Source organism: Hylobates moloch, unplaced genomic scaffold (assembly GCF_009828535.3).
Source record: "Hylobates moloch isolate HMO894 unplaced genomic scaffold, HMol_V3 SCAFFOLD_12, whole genome shotgun sequence".
Classification (NCBI taxonomy): Eukaryota; Metazoa; Chordata; class Mammalia; order Primates; family Hylobatidae; genus Hylobates; species Hylobates moloch.
The window spans coordinates 27,769,255-27,788,992 of record NW_026652287.1 but is presented as its reverse complement, the minus strand read 5'-3'; the positions used below and the strand labels follow the sequence as shown (position 1 = coordinate 27,788,992).

Here is a 19,738-nt window from a genome sequence, read left to right as displayed (position 1 = left end):
TAAATTTACCCAGGAGAAGGCTACGGGATTAACCCTCACTGACTGGATCTTTAGTTCCACTTCCTTTCATATAGTGTCTTCCTTAGAGTTCCATTTCATAAAGCATGCTACTTGTATAAACTGTTAAATCCTTAAGTTACGGTGCTGAAATGTTTCTCGGACTTGTTGCCTCTTTCTCCTCTTTTTTTTAAAACATTTGTTTAAGTTCTCATGTTCTGCTTCACAGCTACTACTACATCAACATCCTACTGGGTCTTGCACTCTCCCCTTCTTCCCACAACCCTTATCCTAAAATTTATCCTACCCAGGTGCAGAATAGTCTTCCTAACCCTGGTTCTGACTGTCACCCATTTTCTCAAAACCTTCCATTTTGCTCCATTGCCTGTAACTCCTAGGCAGGGCACCCAGGTCTTTCCAGTTAGACTCAAACCTATTTTCTGGCCTTACCTTCTCCCGTTCCTTCTCAGATACCTCATGCCCGGCGTGTGAACGCTGGCTCCACACTGCACAAATTCTGGGAAGTTACTTAACCACTGAGTTTTCTAATGACTTCCTTCTGGGGTCATTAGATATTTGTACAAAATGTAATGGGGTTCTTTCTACCATGCCACTAAAAGATGAACACCAAATATAGTCATAATTTTAATTTACCCTTTAATGCCAGGCTTTCATTAGTATGAAAATACAGTCCTCTACTATTTAACCAGATGGAAACTCCCATTAAGACAAAAGGTAGGATTCCTGGAATAAATCCTAAAGCAGTATTCAAAATGAGGAAAGCTGTATGCATGAAAATGTTTGCTCTAAATGGTAACAGTAAATGCTGGGGAGATAACCTAAATATTCAATGGTTAATAAATGGTGGAATGGGCCAGGCGCAGTGGGTCATGCCTGTAATCCCAGCACTTTGGGAGGCCGAGGCGGGTGGATCACTTGAGGTCAGGAGTTCAAGACCAGCCTGGCTAACATAGTGAAACCCCATCTCTACTAAAAATACAAAAATTAGCCAGGTGTGGTGGCAGGCGCCTGTAATCCCAGCTACTCGGGAGGCTGAGGCAGGAGAATCACTTGAATCTGGGAAGTGGAGGTTGCAATGAGCCGGGATTACTTCACTGTACTCCAGCCCAGGTGACTTGAGTGAGACTCTGTCTTGAAAAAATTAAAAAATAAGTAAGTAAAAAAAACAAATGATGGAATAGGGTGTAGTTACTAAAAGGAACAATAATTCTGAAAAATACAGAAATAGTAAAAAAAAAAAAAAGTATATGCAAATACAAAATAAATGTACGTATATAACTATCACTGTGTGTTCAGATAAGGCGTGGGCATTAACATGGATACATAAAAGGCAATTTTTTTTCCTTATTTTTTAAAAACATTTTTGCTTTCGTTCCATTACTTTGTTGACACTGATAGAAAACGTGGGGAGAACTCCTGACTAGCAGGATCCCCCATGCATGTCCTGTTTGCTTGGACTGCAGCAGCATGGTCCAGTGGAAAGGACAGGGATGCTGACATCAGACAGGCTTGAATCCTGGCTCTACCACTCACAACGTGGTGTGAACACAGGCAGGTATTTAACCTTTCCCAGCCATCATTACTGCTTGTTAAACAGGCTGAAAAACGTGCTTGGTTTGTGTGGATTAAGCAACAACTCATTTCATATTCCTAATCAATAATTTGGCTCCACAAAAGCTAGTTTTCCCTTGTCCTTTAGTTACCTGGGGCATGAGCTTTCTTGTTTTTTTCCAAAACTTGTAATGGGAGTCACTGCTTGCAGAGCGGTCTGATTCAACTTGATCGCGACTGCCTAAAAATCCACAGGAAGACACACTCAGTCCCAGGAGGTGGACGCCTACCTTCCAGGTTGAGCAAAGGGCTGAGATGCAGGCGGCTGATAATTACCTCAGGGTTGTCAGTCAGGTAGATCTGCCTGGAGATGTTGTTTATTGCACATATCCACTGTAGAGGACATTAAAAAAGAACACTGAATCTCAAAGTCACCCACCACACTAGGAAAGAAATATGACAAACACAATTTTTACCTCTTCATTTTCCTTTCTGCTCTCAGCTTGGAGGATTATTCCCCTGAAACAAAAGTGTCTAAGTAATTAAGTGCTTCCCCGATCTCAGTGACTGGGAATTTTTCTACATAAACTCAACTTAGCTGGGGTGTGGGAGGAAAAGTGCCATGAAGGCAGCATGATGAGAGGGAAAGAAAATGGGGTTCCAGGGCCAGGTGTGGTGGCTCACACCTGCAGTCCCAGCACTTTGGGGGGGCGAGGCAGGAGGATGGCTTGAGCCCAGGAGTTCGAGACCAGCCTGGGCAACATGGCGAAACCCCCTCTCTACAAAAAATACAAAAATTAGCTGGGCGTGGTGGTGTGTGCCTGTAGTCCTAGCTACTAGAGAGGCTGAAGTGGGAGGATCGATTGAGCCCAGGAGGTTGAGGCTGCAGTGAGTGGTGACTGTGCCACTGCACTCCAGCCTGGGTGATAGGGCAAGGCCCTATCTCAAAAAAAAAAAAAAAAAAAGAAAAAAGAAAATGGGTTTGTGGGTCTGGCTCTGCCCTGATTCACTATGTGATCTTGGACAAACACGGCCCTTGCCCTGGGCCTCAGCATGTTCATCTGTGAAATGAGAAGGTGGGACTCAGATCTCCTAGCCCAAGTCTGTGTTTCTACAGTGAGTTCCATCTGTTGACCCTCCTCTAATGATCCAAGATGACCAGGACTCCAAGCCTAGCCACTCCTCCAATCATGCCCAAAGAAGGACTTGGCAGCCCAATCACTCCTTTCCCAGAACTGAAAAGTCTGCTGCGTATGGAGGCCCGGGAATAAGGTAACAGTAATACTGCCCTACCTTTGTGGAGGCTTTAACTCTTTTTTTTTCTTTTTTTTTTTTAGATGGAGTTTTGCTCTTGTTGCACCAGGCTGGAGTGCAATGGTGTAATCTTGGCTCACTACAACCTCCACCTCCCAGGTTCAAGCGATTCTCCTGCTTCAGCCTCCTGAGTAGCTAGGATTACAGGCATGCGCCACCACTAACGTGCCTGGCCAATTTTGTATTTCCAGTAGAGACAGGGTTTTTCCATGTTGGTCACGCTGATCTCAAACTCCCGACCTCAGGTGATCCACCTGCCTTGGCCTCCCAAAGTGCTGGGATTACAGGCGTGAGCCGCCGTACCCAGCCGAGGCTTTAACTCTTTAAAGCGACCCCACATCTGCCAGTTCCCTTGTTCCTCTCATCTGTGGCAGATGGGGTAACATAGACCTTATCCCTATTTTATATCTGAGGAAAGTGAGGCCCAGAGGAGGTTAACTGCAAAGGACCATGATGAGCATCCAGGAATCTCCATTCCCAGGTCATTTCCCATCACCAAAGCAGGAAGGATGAGGTCTAAAGCTGCTCTGCCAAGCTGGGAGGAGAGACATCATCCCAACGCCGTCCCCACCCCCACCCCTGCTGTTCAGGTCAAATCTTAATAGAATGCAATGCGAGAAGCGCGGCTCTGATGATGGGCAGGGCCACTCCTCTCCCCAGGCAGGTGAACCCTGAAGCCCCTCCATGGGACCCTGAACTCCTTGGAGCAGTTTAAAAACCACCGCTCTGAGAGGGGATCCCACTGGGACGGGATCTACTGTGAATGACCACAGGCTGCGAACTGTTAAAGTACCACCTCTTTGGGGCCCCTCAGGTACACAGGGCATGTGGGAACAGCCTGGCAGCTGACGATACTGCTGCAGTGGAGTGCACTTCTCACAACAACTGCTTCTGCTGGAAAAATGGCCTTCTCAGGAAGGTCGTCCTTACCAAAATAGTTACCCGCCCCTGCCACAATCCAAACACAAATGCTTTACAACAGGTTAGGAGTAGCCACAGCCTTCTCTCTCTCTGAGAATCTATGCTAACAAGCACAACTTCTGTTGCTGTCTCACACATGTAGGTAATCTCTTCTCCAAACCCACAGACAAACCCTTACTTATCTCCCTATGGGATAAGGCAGGCTGGATCCCTTATGGGTCATGTGGGCTTGTTTAAAGAGAGCAGAAAATCATCCTCCTGAAAGGTCAACAATACCCAGATTGGGGCCTCTCCCACAGAGGGCTGGCACGTACGAATGAACTAGGAGGCCCTTGGCACGGGTGGAACCACTATACTCATTCTCCTCCCAAATAAAACACGTGAGACATACGATTTTCCATTGGGCGTGGTAATCTGGAAGCAGTAGCGCCGGTCTTCACAATCCACGGCCATCACTGAGCAGTTGTCCAGGTCCTGGATCAAACCTCCAGCCACGGCTCCCCTGGGCTGACACATGAGATTCCCGCCTTGGGTGAAGAAATAAAGCCTCTCCCAGGTGGTGGTGACCAGCCCTGTTTTGCTGTGAGTTGTGTTTTAAAAAGCCCATTAGTACCAGAAAGCACCAGCGGCCACCTCCAAGTCTTGCTACCTTATGGGTACTGGTGGCATTTTAGAAATAATGTGTTTCTTTATATCGTTAAAGCAAAACTGCCCATTCAAGTGGAAAGAGCAGCAGAAGGGTACAATTTAGCTGAAATGATCTGGGAGATCATGGGCTCGGCTTCCAAGGGAGACAACAGTCCCAGGGCCAACTCCCCACACCGCAGCCACACGCTGACTACTAAACCAGGAGATGGAACTAGAATGAGTCCGACACCATTAAGGACTGAACACCTGGAGAATCATTTCTCTGACACCTGGAGCTGAGCTGCTCTGAATCTAGTCAGGGTTGCCTTAGCCCACAGCACCCACCCTATAGTCCTAGGAGGCTCTCAACGGATTGGGTTTTGCTTTAACTGAAGGTCATTCTTGTTTTGTGGGCTGCTTACAAAAGGAAAATCTAGTTCCTGGCAAATAACAACAGAACCTGGTGGGTTTTCTACACCTGCAGAACTACAGGGGACATTTAGCTTGTGATTGCCCCAAGTTCACAGACCTTAGAGGTACTCCAGCCTGGTAACAGCTGGCAGTTCCTCTCCATGGACCCTCCACTGGGGGTTATCAAACACATTTACTTGGCTCAGTATTTACTGAGTAGCAACTATGTCCAAAGGCACTGGGCTTCTTGCCCCAATAATTTCCCCAAATGGCAACGGCTGACATCTGAGTGCTCACTGCCTGGGAGGGATGACCACATTCAATCTAACTTCATAAAGCAGGTGCAGTTATCAGCTCCATTTTACAGATGAAGAGATCAAGGCTCAGCCCAGCTGGAGTGTCTGATTCCAAAGTCAGTGCTTTTCACACCACACCATGACAACATCCTCTCTGCTCACAGAAGCACTTAAACCTGATCATCCCTTCCATTCAAAATGGACACTTAAAGACCTGAGTGGTAAATGTGTGACACAATCAGTATGAATCAAACTGATTCTAAGAGCCTCCTGTCCCTGCCTCTGGCCTCACAGGTAGGTCTCCAGCACATGGCTCTCACCTGCCAGCCGGTGTGGGGAAAGTGGCATGAGGGGATAAAAACTGTCACTGGTCCAGGACGGCAACAGTTAAGAGTGGTCTGTTTGCACATGGCCACAGTGACCAGAGTCCACAGCACCGGGCTCTTAGAGGACTCGATTCCAGTCCCATCTCTTAGTGCAGTTTGGCGCCTGGGCCCCAGAGGTTTCCGGTGTTGCAAGTGGGAGGGCTGCTGTGATGGGAGTTCTTCCCAGTCTCACCCGCCCACCTCCCTCCGACTTTAATGGGGCATATAAGATTGCTTTTCAGTCACTTCTTAGGGAAAACTGATTTCAGAAAAAGAGGCAGACAGTCGTGTTCTCACTTTCTAAGATTAAGGTAACCAGCCTTCTGGATGAGGTTCCTGTTGATCTGTGGTGCGGCCACATCAGAGTCTGGAGTGTAAACAGATTCATCAACAGAAAGTAATTCTTGCTGGGACACCCGCATCTTTTCCGCCTCGGCTTCCAGTTCTACCTGAATGCTTAAGACAGAAGGTGTTGGGTCAGTTACTCACTGCTGGCCAACCCAGCACTACTAAGAAGCCGCTGGCAGCCATCACTCCACCCCCACAAAGCTTCCGGCCTTACAGATGGAGCTGCCAGCCTCCTACAGGGCCACAACCCTCTACCTTTAGGCCCTGAAAACTGTGAATCACAGGGACTCAATTTTGCAGTAGTAAATGTGTTTATATGACTGCTATTTTACAACAGAACCTAAGGAATGCCATTTAACTATGCTTGAACCCAGCTAAACCATTTTTTTTGTTGTTTTTATTTTTTTTGAGACAGAATCTTGCTCTGTCGCCCAGGCTGGAGTGCAGTGGTGCCATCTCCGCTTACTGCAAGCTCTGCCCCCCAGGTTCATGCCATTCTCCTGCCTCAGCCTCCTGAGTAGCTGGGACTACAGGCGCTCGCCACCACGCCCGGCTAATTTTTTTTTTTTTTTGTATTGTTAGTAGAGACGGGGTTTCACCATGTTCGCCAGGATGGTCTCGATCTCCTGACCTCGTGATCCTCCTGCCTCGGCCTCCCGAAGTGCTGGGATTACAGGTGTGAGCCACCGCACCCAGCCGAACCCAGCTAAACAGTTTTGCTGCTGACAGAGGTATCCATGCTCAGCACCACTGATGCAAATTTTTGGAGAAAAGCTTTGAGAAGCCCATCCTCCAGGGCTGCTCACACAGGCAGCCTAAGCAAGTTCCATAAAGGAAGGAATGAAATGGTAGTCATGCCTCCCCTGCTGTTGGTTTAGGCAGGAGTGGTGGTGACAGGAAAATGACCAGGAAGTGGTACTAAGGTGCAACAACAAAGCCAAAGGCAATGCTTTTCCTTTTTTAACAGCCACAGATCTGCCCCAAGGCTGCACAGGCTAGCAGGCCAAGGGCTGCTCACACAGGGGTAAGTGGGCGGATGGCCTGGCTCTGGGACATTAGCCCCTGGCTTTCATGGAGGTGTGTGCTGAGGTGTGGAAATGGTGGCTGCCCTTTTCCCCTGCTGAGCTAGACCTCACCAGGCCACCCCACCCAGTAGTGACAGTCTTGGCTACAAAGTCCTAAACACAATCTGCCCAACAGGGCCCATCCATCAGAGAAATCACAATTTACAGGAGGTGCTCCTCTGCACTGTGTCCCAGGAGACACGGCAACCACAGGGTTAAAATCACAAGCAAATAGGGGGCCAGTGTTTCTCCACATGAGCACCTGAGGATTCTCTCTCTTCTGTAGGTAAAGAACGTTGGGCTTGGACATAGCATATTCCCCCACTCCCTCCCTATCATCTATCTATCTATCTAATCTATCTATCTATCTATCTATCTATCTATCTATCTATCTATCTATCTATCTATCTATCTATCTATCTATCTATCTATTCATTTTGAGAGAGTCTTGCTCCGCCACCCAGGCTGGAGTGCAGTGGCATGATCTTGGCTCACTACAACCTCCGCCTCCTGGGTTTAAGCGATTCCCATGCCTCAGCCTCCCAAACGGCTGGGATTACAGGCATGCACCACCACACCCAGCTCATTTTTGTATTTTTAGTAGAGAAGGGGTTTCACCATGTTGGCCAGGCTGGTCTTGAATTCCTGGCCTCAAGTGACCCACCCATCTTGGCCTCCCAAAGTATTGGGATTACAGGTGTGAGCTACTGCTCCTGGTCAGCCCTTCTTCTTTAATGCAGCTTGATTTTGGCTTTTCTGACATTTGACTGGGATGATGAGGGACTCTACCATCGGTGGCCTTAGGACAGGTAAGCTGGAGGACAAACCTCATTAGCTTCGCCTGCTTGTCACTGCCCCAGCTGAGAGAATGGAACATGGAAGACCAAGCCCAGCACATAGAACAACGGAGGAGAAAGGGAGAGGAGAGAAGGGGAGGGAGGGACCAAGAGCCCGTCAAGAGCTCAGGGTCAGCTTTTATGGGTGAGAAACCTCTTTGAAGATGTGATACAAGAGAAGGATCCTGTCCCCAGAAAGACACTCACGGGCACCAACGTGGCATCTTGCGTACAACTCCAGGAGATTTTTAGTAGCTGCCCTGCCTTCCCCTCCCCCACCCCACACAGACTCAGGCTCAAACACTGGGAGCTCATCCAAGGTTCCCAGGAACCAAAGGAACAGGGTCAAAATTAACTGCTTTCAACTGGTTCTCTTCACAGATAAAACAACAACAAAAAAGCATGTATATACACACACACACACATACATAAAATTATATATATCTGTTCATATACAGATATGAGCTGCAGAAAGGTAGAACTGTATCACTATAGGGTTAGGGAATAAAGAAAGCTCTGCAGGGTGGCTGGAAACCATGCTGCGCTGTCTGGATTCCCACCACTGGGTTCTGAATCTGCCCCCACCTTGAAGGTACAGAGCACCTGTGGCATCATCCCCCGGGGAGGGGCTGCACAGCTTCAGGGCCACCACCAGATCCTGCTCTGAGGCCTCCCTGGGCGGGCTGGCTGCTCATGCATGGCAATGCGGCAACAAAACCACCCCTTGGTTTGGAGAAAAGTGGTCATATTTACTCACCAACATGAAATGAAAAATTACAGGAAAAGTAGCATTCAAAACAGTACTTTAGCTATTTGAATCAAGTGCTGCAAGGTTCACTTTGGAAACCCCACTAGCTGCCTGTCACCCCATAACTAAATACAGCTTGTCAGACAGAGGGGGTGACTCACAGAACCAGCCCTAGCGTGCACAGATAAGGCCATGTAGCCCGGGTGCAGACCCTGACGTTAATGCCCGGGTTGTGGTTCTCTCAGGATGGCTGGTGCTATACTTGGGTTGGCCATTTAATAATGGCTAATGGAAATGCTGACAAGAAGGGAAGACACAGGCTCTAGGATCTGCAGAAAGAGGAAACCATGGCATCTCACACACGTGGGCACGAATGTCCTGCTACCCATTCAGAAAATAATCAGGTGTGTGAAAAAAATTGAGGCATAGATGGTTCTTCCAGAAACACAGAAGTCCGAGGAATTCTGAGAGTTAAAGCAGGATGAGGAAGAGACAGTGAAAGATGAGGGATGGAGGATACTTTTACAAAGTGGCCATTTAATAGCCTCTCATCTTCTACCTCCTCCTAACATTCCCAGGGGCTAAGAACAAAATAAATTAAAAGGCAAGAAACTGCAATCAGATTTTCACAAGTTGGTTTCTAGCATAATCATAAATAAAAGCTACATCACTCACTGCTGCCAATTATTCAGAGCTAAACAGCTCAGTGACTTTCAGGAAGGGGTATATGCTCTCAGCTCCCTTTGCATCTGTCTCAGTGCTCAGCACTGGCTTTTCTTGGGACTGATTATTTTTGGAGCATTTCACATAGACTTCTACCTAGATCAATTCCCTTGTTTAGCCTTCATGAAGTGTGGTGAAATGCAACATCTTCAAGAAAATGAGTAACTTTCTCTTCATGTATCCACATGAAATAAAATTCCTATTCATTATTTCCATTTTGTCTATTTGTCAACTACACACACACACACACACACACACACACACACACACACACACACACGGACCTATTTCTATACTCCAGAAATCGTGGCAAGCACTTGGGAAGCCCATGCTGTGCTCCGGATAGACCAAGCCTGAGGCTGCAGGGGACAGGACCCCCCTCAGAGCTCCCTGTCATGGAAGCTGGGGAGGGGCGGGTGGCAGGGCGGCCACAGCCTCCAGTAAGTGTGGCAGTTACTCAACTACTGAAGAGAGTGATGTTGTATTTCTTAAAATAAGCAAATACAGTTTTTAAAATTAATTCCAAAAAGGCTCTATCCCTCCTTTGTCTATTATAAATTAATGCACTGGTCAGAGTTTCCTGAAAAGTGACAGCACTTCCATTTGCTACTGCCATGTACTCTCAAAGAAAGCCAAGAGCTCTTCTAAAACCACAGCAAAGCTAAGCTGGACTCCCAGGCTTGTAACATGTGAAACTCCAATATTCACAACAAGAAATCTGGAGAAAACTCCACGAGTGTGCCCCAGATATTTATGAATATTGGAAGCTAAGGCGAGGGCACTGTTACTGGCCATTTCTGGGGTGGACAGAGGCTCTGTGCGACCCTCCACAGTTAGAACCCTCCCCCCGACCTCCCAGAGATGTCAGATCAGCATGAAAGGCAAGGGGCACACAAGACCCGGCCGGAGTGCAGCATTACCTTTGAACCATGTCTGCAACGGAGGATAAAAAGCTGTCCACACGTTTGGAAAACATCTCTGCTCCCTTCTTAAAAAAGTTAATCTGAAAGATATAATTATAATATTCTGACAATCATCCAGGGAAGTGATCAGTGAACTCACTGAAGGTGAGACAGGCAGCGTGAGGGCCGCCATCACAGCTGGCTGGCCCGCCTCGCATGCGGCACCGGCAGCATCTCTACTGAGTCTACACCTGAGCACTATGCACTTTGAAACGGAAACCACAGTTGCTGGCTTTTGGGTGCCAATGGAAGGGATTCCTTACTTCCTGTGACTCCTGTCTAATATTCACTTCCCAGAAAGTCTGGGTCCCCTGACAAACCCTGGAGGGCAGGGGTAGGGGAGAGGGGAAGAAGAACATTTCTGTATATTAGTGGCATCTGCACCATCCCACCCTGAGCAGCTCCAGTTTCCATTCTTCGACAGCCATGACTTTTGCAAATCTGCCCGTTAGGTATGAACTGCTCCATTTTCTATGTCTGCTGGTTGGGAGGTAACAGTTACAGTTGCAAGCCTGAATGATGAAAAAAGAGAGAGAACGTTCTGTGTGAGCAAGGGTATTCTCTCACACATTAACCCAGCTCGTCTGTCTGACATGGAAACCTCCCTTTCCTGGCATGGCAGGCACCAAAATCGACCTCTGATCCTGAAGAGGCTAGCAGGTATTCTCAGCATAGTTCTGACGGCCTTGCATCTATTCCCCAGATACCCTGGGAAAGCATGTATTCCAATGTGCTTAGTTATCACAGGTTAAAAATGGATGATTGTGGTCATCCTAACCCAGGTGATACATGCAGGGGGCTGTTCTGGCCCCATGATCTTTAAATCATACAGAGATCACCACTGGAAATGCCATTTGGAACTCCTGAAATGTTAAATATCAAAATGAATATTAATCATTTAATATCACTAATCTGTTAAGTCAGCACTCTGCATTTCTAATGGCACAATGTCATGGTGGCCTCCCTCTCCTTCCCCTCCCTGAACTCCTTTGGAATTTGGACTCCTAGGCCATGTCTTAGCTCCTCTGCTATTCTGTAAGCTCCTTAGGGCAGGGGCTCACATAATCCCTAAGACAAGTGGGCGAATGGATGAACGGAAGGCAGGTAAGACACTGGCTCTACAGCCGCATCACAGCCTGTCCCGTCAATATAACACTGGAGGTCACTGTTCTGTTCTCAAAAACCTGCGCACCGATTACAGAGCCTCAGTTTGCAGGCATGAGGACCGAACACGACTTGAAGGGCTGGAGAAGGCAGGAATGGAGTCCCCACACCTCCACAAAGGTGGGTGGTGCCAAGAAGCCTGGTGAGTCTCCACCACAACTGCCTAGGTGAGCAGCAGGAAGTGCTATGTTCACGGAACCATCAGCTCACAGAGGCTGGCGCTCAATAAACCCTGATTGCCAAGGTCGGATGAGGCAGGACGACAGCTGATGCTTCTGAATCATCCAGAAGATCACTCCACGGTGCCAGGCAACAAACTTGTCTAGGAGAAGGAGCTGTTGTTTTCATCTGCATTTAAAAATAATCCACAGGGAAAGGGCCTACTTGGTCTTGTGTCTTGAAATCCGGATATGAAAAATGAAAGATGCCATTCTCAGCTCTCAAAAATGATGCTCCTGCCACCCAATAATGATGGTGTGCTCTGCTGTTCCCCCAGAACTGGGGCTACATGTGTGCTACAGTACCCACAGCTCCTCTTCTCCCTCTGTGGCCAGAGCACTCACTTAGAGAGTCCAGGCTGGGAGCAGTGAGGTAGTCCTACGCCATGAATGAGAATGAAACCAGCTGGTGTCAAGCTTGTCCTATAGGCCTTGAAGGACACCCTCTTATCAAGCAAGTTCTACAGCACTGACCGATCAGGACCAGAGCTGTTCATCCTTCTGGGATGCTAGATCTGAGACCCTTCCTGACCCTAGACCTCTGACTGAGCAAGGTTACGGCCCCAGAGGGATGGCGTCAATCCAGGAGGGCTTAACTAAAGAGAACAAAGAGAGCCCCGGCATTCTCTGATATGGCAAGGCCATCTGCCAGCTGCAATACTGCCTGCAGGAGAGGGGAGGGCAACAGTATGAGTTACTGCACACCTGTGTGCACAAGTGCCCATCACAAGCACCTGGACAGCTCCCAAGATCTGCTGAAGACTGATGCCGCCCACAGCTGGGTGGTGCTACTTCACTCAGAAGACACAGGAAGACTCTATCGCTCTATTTAAGTATCACTTCCAAAGGCATAGGCTGACTTCAGTGAACTCAGCATTCAACAACCTAACAACTAGATTAAGGAGGAAGACAACTGAGCTTGGATATTTTCCGAACCCATTTCCCGTTTGCCCTGAGAGTACTGTGCTGGCAGTGAGCTGCACTTTTTTTCTCTAAACAGGAAATGGGTTAAAGCTCCTCTCTCATTCCCCTTTTTGTTGAATGACACTGACGTGAGGTTTTTGTTTTTTAATATATGTGCCTTAAAAATGTATTATAGAAGTATTAGATGTTCATATATCAGGTATTTTTAAGTTGGTGACTTTTTCTTAACAACATTTTGCTTCGTCGCATCCCCTTCTGTTCATAGATTGGCAACTGAGAGAAGATTCCTGGGTGCCTTTCTCATGGACCAAAGGATGGCTTTGGAGACAACATGAGTGGGGCACATGCAGGACGGGGGTGGAAAGTGAGGGGGTGGTGCCATCAGCCTCACATTCACGGTCACTCTTGTCTCCACTGCACTGGTGCCACTATTGTCAACTCCCCATCCGTAAAGTAGAGCCTCTCTTAAGACAAATATTCAGCCAACCATTAAATAGGAGGATAGAAACCCAGTAAATACAGAAGACCTCATAAAGCACTGGCAACGTTTCCCCATGCCCAGATGTTAAGGTGCTGGGATCACCTAGGAGAGGTGCCGCCTGAGGAGCCAGCAGAGGGGGGGCCTTACTACAGAGCAGCAAGGAGTGCCGGGAATCCTGGGTGACAGGCGAGCTATCCCAACCCCAGTGGTAGCTGCTTCTAGGAGAACTGCACCCAGCTGGCTTTCATTTGGATTAGAAAAAAAGGGCCACACAGGTTCCTCCCCAAGAGAGGCTTGGGACCCAGGCCTCATTTCCTGAACATATGGCCTACCTCAAGGCCAATGCATGTCCAGCTGAAGATGACCCAGCTCAACTGGAAGCTGTCCAACCAAGTGCTGAATCCCACAAAGTTGCCAGGGAGATTGTGCATTTATGTTTCTTTCTACGACAATGCTTCAGTGTCTCCTGAGTGCTCTCTCAGCAGAATGTCACAGCTAGCTTAGGTTTCAGCCCTCAGGGAGGGACTCCCCTACCTGTCCATGGGCAAAGCCTATCATGGGCTCCATCATGGCCATTTGTTTTCTGTACTGCAGCGCGTTGAGGGCACAGTAGTACTGAAGGGAGGAGAGGTGCTGCTTCCGCCGGGCCACGGCCACCTCTTTTCTAACTTCGGTCTTCACCTGGTTAAAAGGTGAAAGGAAAACTTCAAGTTGTCTACTGTACATGACAATTCTGTAAAAGCGTGCACTTCAAAATGTGTGTTTATGCATTATAACCATTTTTGTGACAAATATAATAAAACACAGATAAGGCTGCACCTCAACTTTCTAAAAAATACAAATTAAAAATATGCAAGAAACAGCATCTCAGTGCTCGTGAGGCCGCAGTGAGGTGAAGCCAGTACTCTCCTGGGAACAGTGCAAAGTCCTACAGTCCTTCAGGATAAAATATGGCAGCATGTACTGAAGAAGGCCGCAGACATTCTAGTTCACTCATAAGACTGTATGCCAAGGACATAATTTAGTCCAAGGAGATCATGTAACAGAAGTGAAAAGTTATATGCATGAAAATAGTCAATATTATCTAGAGTAGCGAAGGTCCTAGAAAGCATGGGTTAAAGAATCAGAGTCAACACTTGGGGCAAGGAGTTCAAGTGACCTGGGTGATAAATGAGTCAGACGAGGCAGCAAGCTGAAGTTAAAACCCCTGTGTGATCACAATCTTACAATGGCTCTAAGCTGGTGTTTAATAAACCAGTTTGAAAAGATAGAATAGAGAAGTGGAGGTCTACTTATGAGATTTGGAATGAATAATTTTAAAAGTCCATGTATAGTTAAAAAAAAAAAATAACCACGACACCGTTTTATGCCATAAATTCACAAGAGGAAGACATGAAAAGCCTTTATGTAAATGAAGTGAAAAACAACATGTAAAGTATTCTTACCTTCTCATTTTCCTTTTTCTTCGGCAGCCTGCTGTATTTTGCCATTGAGAGGTCATGCTCTAAAAATAAACAGACATCTGAGCACCCGGGAGGGTCAGGGTCGAAAGGGAGCAACATTCATTGGGCGTCTCCTCTCTGCCACAGTAAGCCCACACACCCACACACCAGGAAAGGAGAAGGTGCCTACCATTGCTAGCGAGTCCAAATAGATCCTTTAAAGTGCTTACTTCTGAAAAGGAGAAAAGGGACCGTCTCAGAGCAATGAAAAATAAAACATGCCAACCCGGAGCTCTGCACTTTCCCCTGAAAATAAGAGAATATGCGTGCAAGGGAACCTCAGTCCCCTGCTCTCACAGGCCTGGCCCAGAGGCTGGGACCTGGGCTCACTGAAACATATGGCTTCAACCATGCCCCCACACCCAGTGACCCTGACGACCCGAGCAGCCCTGCCTCTCCACACAGCGCTCAGGGTCTGTGAGGGAGAGGGCACGCCGGGGAGGGGGGCTGGACAGTGTGGTGGACAGGTACTTTTCATGGAGACCTGGAGTATAAACTTAAGTTCTGGTGCCTCAGCCCCTAAATAGAGTGTCTTAATACATCTTTCTATACCCAGAACCTAGAAGCTTCCTGTGTTGCCATTTTAATATCTGACTTACTGGAGTCATCCCTGGACAAAGGAATACGCGGTTCTCGTATTAATGAAAAATGTGACACGATCTAGCATACTGTAGTTGCGACAAGCCAACACCAAAAACTATTACTCCAAGTGAGTGCCACACCCATCATGCACAGAGATGGCTGAACCAAGCCCAAGACCAAAAATCCAAAAAGATCATTGAGAGCAGTGACTGTCCAAGGTTAGAAACTTAAAAACACAATGATCGATACCTAAAAGAAAGCGACACTTTCTACAATTCTAAAACAATTCGTTTTCATTTTGTCAAACAAAGCAAAGCCATTCACATCTAGGTTGGTTATACTGGTTTTCAATTTGCCTCCAAACTGCCTCCAGCTTTTAAATTCTCTTCGCGTTATTCATACTCTTTTGATATCAGGCTGCTTTCTGCCCTTTCCTGCTTGCACTTTTCTTTTTTTCTCTCCCATCTTTTACTTCTTGTTGGAGTCAAGTTTTAGGTTTCTTTACTTATCAATTTTAAGTAGTTTCCTTAATATCTCTTGCATTCTCTTCATTCAGATTATGTACTTGTGTTAGTGAGTAAATAAAGGCCAAGAAATGTAAGATAAAACACCACTCTAGGCAGAGGGGAGGTCAGATTCTAATTTGGTCTGATGTTGACTCAGGTATGACCTGGGGCCAAATACTTCAAAGTGATGTGCTGGGTGGCATCAGAAAAGGATGTTTAACCTTTTTCAAAGATACTAAGAAGATTCCTTCTTACTACTAATGAGCAGTTTTATTCCACTTTAAAAAATCACCATCCTGGGCAAATACTACTCATCCACATTTGGGGTCACTGGATTAACGGAAGCCACTGTCATTAATGCTTCTGGGCACTCTCAATTCTAGTTCTGCCTCCCATAAGCAAACCTGAAAGACATAAATCTGACAACATAGGTCTTAGGAGATGATTATTTTCTTTCAAACAGACTTGGAGTTTGTTTTAAAAATGACATCCCGTTCACTTCCAATGATTTTATTTAGAGAAAACCCTTCAAAAAAATGCACCCACTAAGGCGTTCAGTGAGGACTGAATAATCAGCAGATGACTAAGGCAAGCATGTTTTAGCTTCCTATGCAATGATAGATGAGCAACACTAAAAAGCACTAAAATTCCTGCTTTGTTTAATCAAGGCTTCCCTTTATGCAAGCAAATGGAGGTTATTACTTGTTATTTTTTATTCATTAAATTTTAGTGCTGCCAAACTGACCTTAGGTAGAGTTTATGCCAGTTCTATCATTGTTCCTTAGCCTCAGGTGACACCAACACAGGGGATCTCAAAACAAGGGAGGAAAACTTTCATCCTTTTTTTTTTTTTTTTTTTTTTTTTTGAGACAGAGTCTTGCTCTGTCGCCTGGGCTGAAATGCAGTGGCACGATCTCGGCTCACTGCAACCTCCACCTCCTGGGTTCAAGCGATTCTCCTGCCTCAGCCTCCCGAGTAGCTGGGACTACAGGCACGTGCCACCATGCCCGGCTAATTTTTTGTAGTTTTAGTAGAGACGGGGGTTTCACCATGTTAGCCAGGATGGTCTAGATCTCCTGACCTCGTGATCCGTCCACCTCGGCCTCCCAAAGTGCTGGGATTACAGGCGTGTGCCACTGCGCCCAGCCAATCTTCACCTTTAAGACTTGTCTTTAGATTTACTGCAACCTTTCTCCGCCCCCACCCCCGCCGCAATAAAAGCTTAAGGTGATATATTTTTAAAGACTAAGTAATATACTGACCAGATCTTTTAGCATTCAGGTTTAGGCTTTTTTGGGGCCAGCAACTTGTTTATATCAGTGTTCTAGAAAATGTAATTCTTAAACTCTAAGTAATAAATACTTCCAATGAAGAGAGAATAGGACTAGAAAATGTGGAGTCCCTTTTCTAACATCAGCTAAGTTTTTTCAAGATTATTCATTCTTTTTTATGTGCATTTTGTGACTACCTTGATTTGTAAGAAATATAAAATTGTCCTAATGCTATATTTTAGTTGAAGAACAAAAATTAGTCCAAAAGGACAACTAAGTTTTCTGACTGACTCACAGATTCCCTTACTCACTAACTGGGAGTTCCATAAGAGCAGCCCCCATCCATCGTTCACAGCTGCATCCCCAGAGTCTAGCACAGGGAAAGCGTGGTTCCTATCCCATCTTCCCCTCTCCAAGCTCCCGCTTTCCATTCCAAAGCATTCACAGTTCCCCCAAGAACAGCATGACTTTACAAATGTCCCCTAATCTGGAACACAGCCTTAATGTCATTTTTCAAAACCCAGCTCAGAGATCACCTTCTCCAGGAAGCCTTCCCTAGCACGCCTTTCTGTGTGCTGTTTCTACTCCTGTGCATCTCTGTCCTGTTGCCCTCATCACACAATATTACAACGATCTGTTTCCACACCTGTCTTTCCACTGGCCTGTGATCTCCTTTAGGTGAGCCGGGAACATAGTGGGAAGTCAGTAAAAGTTCGCTGAATTGAACTGCTCAAAAAGAAAGGCATTTCTCAGCAAGCTACACATTGAAAGAAAGTAATGCAGTAAGAATTATTATTAAGTGCATTACACAATATTTTGAAGGTAACTGGCATTGAACTCAGTTACTTTACCTGTGAGATCCTTTTCTCGGAATTGTATAATAGGTAGAACCATTGTGTCTGCCAATTGTTTAGCCAGCTCTGTATGGAGAAGATTAAGCTGAAAGAAAGAGAATGGTATTCAGGTAAATTAAATACATTATTATTATTGACATAGTCTCATTTCACCAAGGAATCACACTGAACACTTCTGTGTGGTCACAGAGCTCAGGGAGACTTCATTAGCAAATAAGTACCCTTCATAAAGCAGTAAATGATACTGGCCTAGAAGCATGAAAAATGAAATACAAGGTTCTAACTGACCAGGGCACCAGTGAAGCTTGCTAACAGAGTGTCTGGGCCCACAGTTACCCTGTTCACCGGGCAGACTCTGCTTCTTCTGTGTTCCCACTCTGGGCCTCACCCCACTGGAGAATCGTAATGCCTGGATGTGCCTGCAGAGAACACAGCCAGCTGTCAGTGCTGTCATGGCTCAGGACCTCGCCAGGCTGCTCAGCTCTCTCACTCTCCAGAGAGGCTGAAGCCACGCCTGAAAGACGGGCCTGCTGGAAACCTACTCGCCTGAAAACCAGAGCCAGCTATGGGCCTGGAAGTGACTTTGGAGAAAGAATACTCCCTACCAGCTAGGCGTGGTAGCTCACGCCTATAATCCCAGCACTTTGGGAGGCTGAGGCAGGCGGATCATGAGGTCGGGAAATCGAGACCATCCTGGCTAGCACAGTGAAATCCTGTCTCTACTAAAAATACAAAAAATTAGCCAGCGTGGTGGCGGGCACCTGTAGTCCCAGCTATGCAGGAGGCTGAGGCAGGAGAATGGTATGAGCCCGGGAGGTGGAGCTTGCAGTGAGCCAAGATCGCACCACTGAACTTCAGCCTGGGTGACAGAGACAGAGCGAGACTCCATCTCAAATAAAAAAAAAAAAAAAAAAAAAAAAAGAATACTCCCTACAAAACAACTCTGCCAGATTTCAGACCTTTAGTCTAGAAAAGGACCCTTCTGAGAATAAGATATAAGACGACTGCATTTGGATGTGATGCTCCTCACCAGATGATTTTAACAGCTCTTGACTCTTTCTCCCTTTCTACCTCAAGGACTCAGTAGATTCTATCTTTGTAAATTATCTAGGAGAAATAAAAATTATCCCTATCAGTGCATTTTTGAGTACTTTTTGCATGCCAGCTTTATATGCTCAATACTAAGTAGTTCTCACCCATTCTGTGAGTTAGGTATTATTTATCATCACCACTTTACAGACATGCAAATAGCTCTCCAAATCCAGAGGGCAAATAAATAGCACAGCTGGGCTTCTAATCTGGGGCTGGTGGGATCTAAGATTTGTTTACTTTCCACTACATAGCCTGGGATATAGAATTTGTCCTTTATGCTCACATGTTTGGGAATCTAGATGTTGGCAATGAATATAATGGAAGGGATTTTCCCACTAGACCACAGACTTCCAGATATTTTGGGATTCCTGCTGGGTGACTAAGGGGAAATCACCCAGCAATCATTTTTGGATTCAACATGTGGCAAAGTTTCTTTTAGCAGTGCTGGCAGTCACGCATATTCATCAACCTTCTGCACATGCATCTCCCAACAGATCTGGTCCTCTAGGCTGTGTCTTCAGAGGCCACTCTTATAAGCTTAAAGACTTGCCTAAGGTCAACCATTTGCCAGGCAAGGGAGCACTGGGGCAAGCTGCTAACACTTTCCCTATCACTCGACCGAGTCAAAGCATGGCAGCTATATTTGGGGGTAACACAGGAAGACAGCCATGCCAGTAAATGCCTTCAGAACAGAATGTGATGACTACTTTTCCAGAAAAACTTCTATAAGAAAGGTACTGTTTTTCATTAACAGTTAACAGGCTCTGTGCTTGATGCTTTGAGAGTCATTATTTAATTCAATCAATATAATAGCCCAATTAAGTGGGCCTTGCTGATGCCATATAAGATGGAGAAACCAAAACTCAGAAAGATTAAGTGTCTTTCCAATGGTTATATACTTCAGAAATGGTACATTTCCCAGCTACTCATTTTCTCCCCAAGAATTAAGGGGGTTATGTC

The 19,738-nt window shown here is 46.3% G+C and overlaps 1 protein-coding gene across 2 annotated transcripts in view; it reads right to left on the bottom strand.

Annotated features, from left to right (window-relative positions):
• Window positions 1-19,738, bottom strand: part of APPL2 (adaptor protein, phosphotyrosine interacting with PH domain and leucine zipper 2) — a 63,625-nt gene that overhangs the window by 20,354 nt on the left and 23,533 nt on the right. For both annotated transcript variants that reach the window (XM_058426063.1, XM_032168829.2), the window contains exons 5-14: window positions 17,684-17,771; window positions 14,604-14,645; window positions 14,417-14,475; window positions 13,506-13,652; window positions 10,143-10,225; window positions 5,801-5,959; window positions 4,196-4,384; window positions 2,046-2,088; window positions 1,906-1,962; window positions 1,722-1,810 (exon numbers count right to left, since the gene is read on the bottom strand). In XM_058426063.1, coding sequence (XP_058282046.1) covers window positions 1,722-1,810; window positions 1,906-1,962; window positions 2,046-2,088; window positions 4,196-4,384; window positions 5,801-5,959; window positions 10,143-10,225; window positions 13,506-13,652; window positions 14,417-14,475; window positions 14,604-14,645; window positions 17,684-17,771 — 956 coding nt within the window. The remainder of the gene's footprint in view (window positions 1-1,721; window positions 1,811-1,905; window positions 1,963-2,045; window positions 2,089-4,195; window positions 4,385-5,800; window positions 5,960-10,142; window positions 10,226-13,505; window positions 13,653-14,416; window positions 14,476-14,603; window positions 14,646-17,683; window positions 17,772-19,738) is intronic.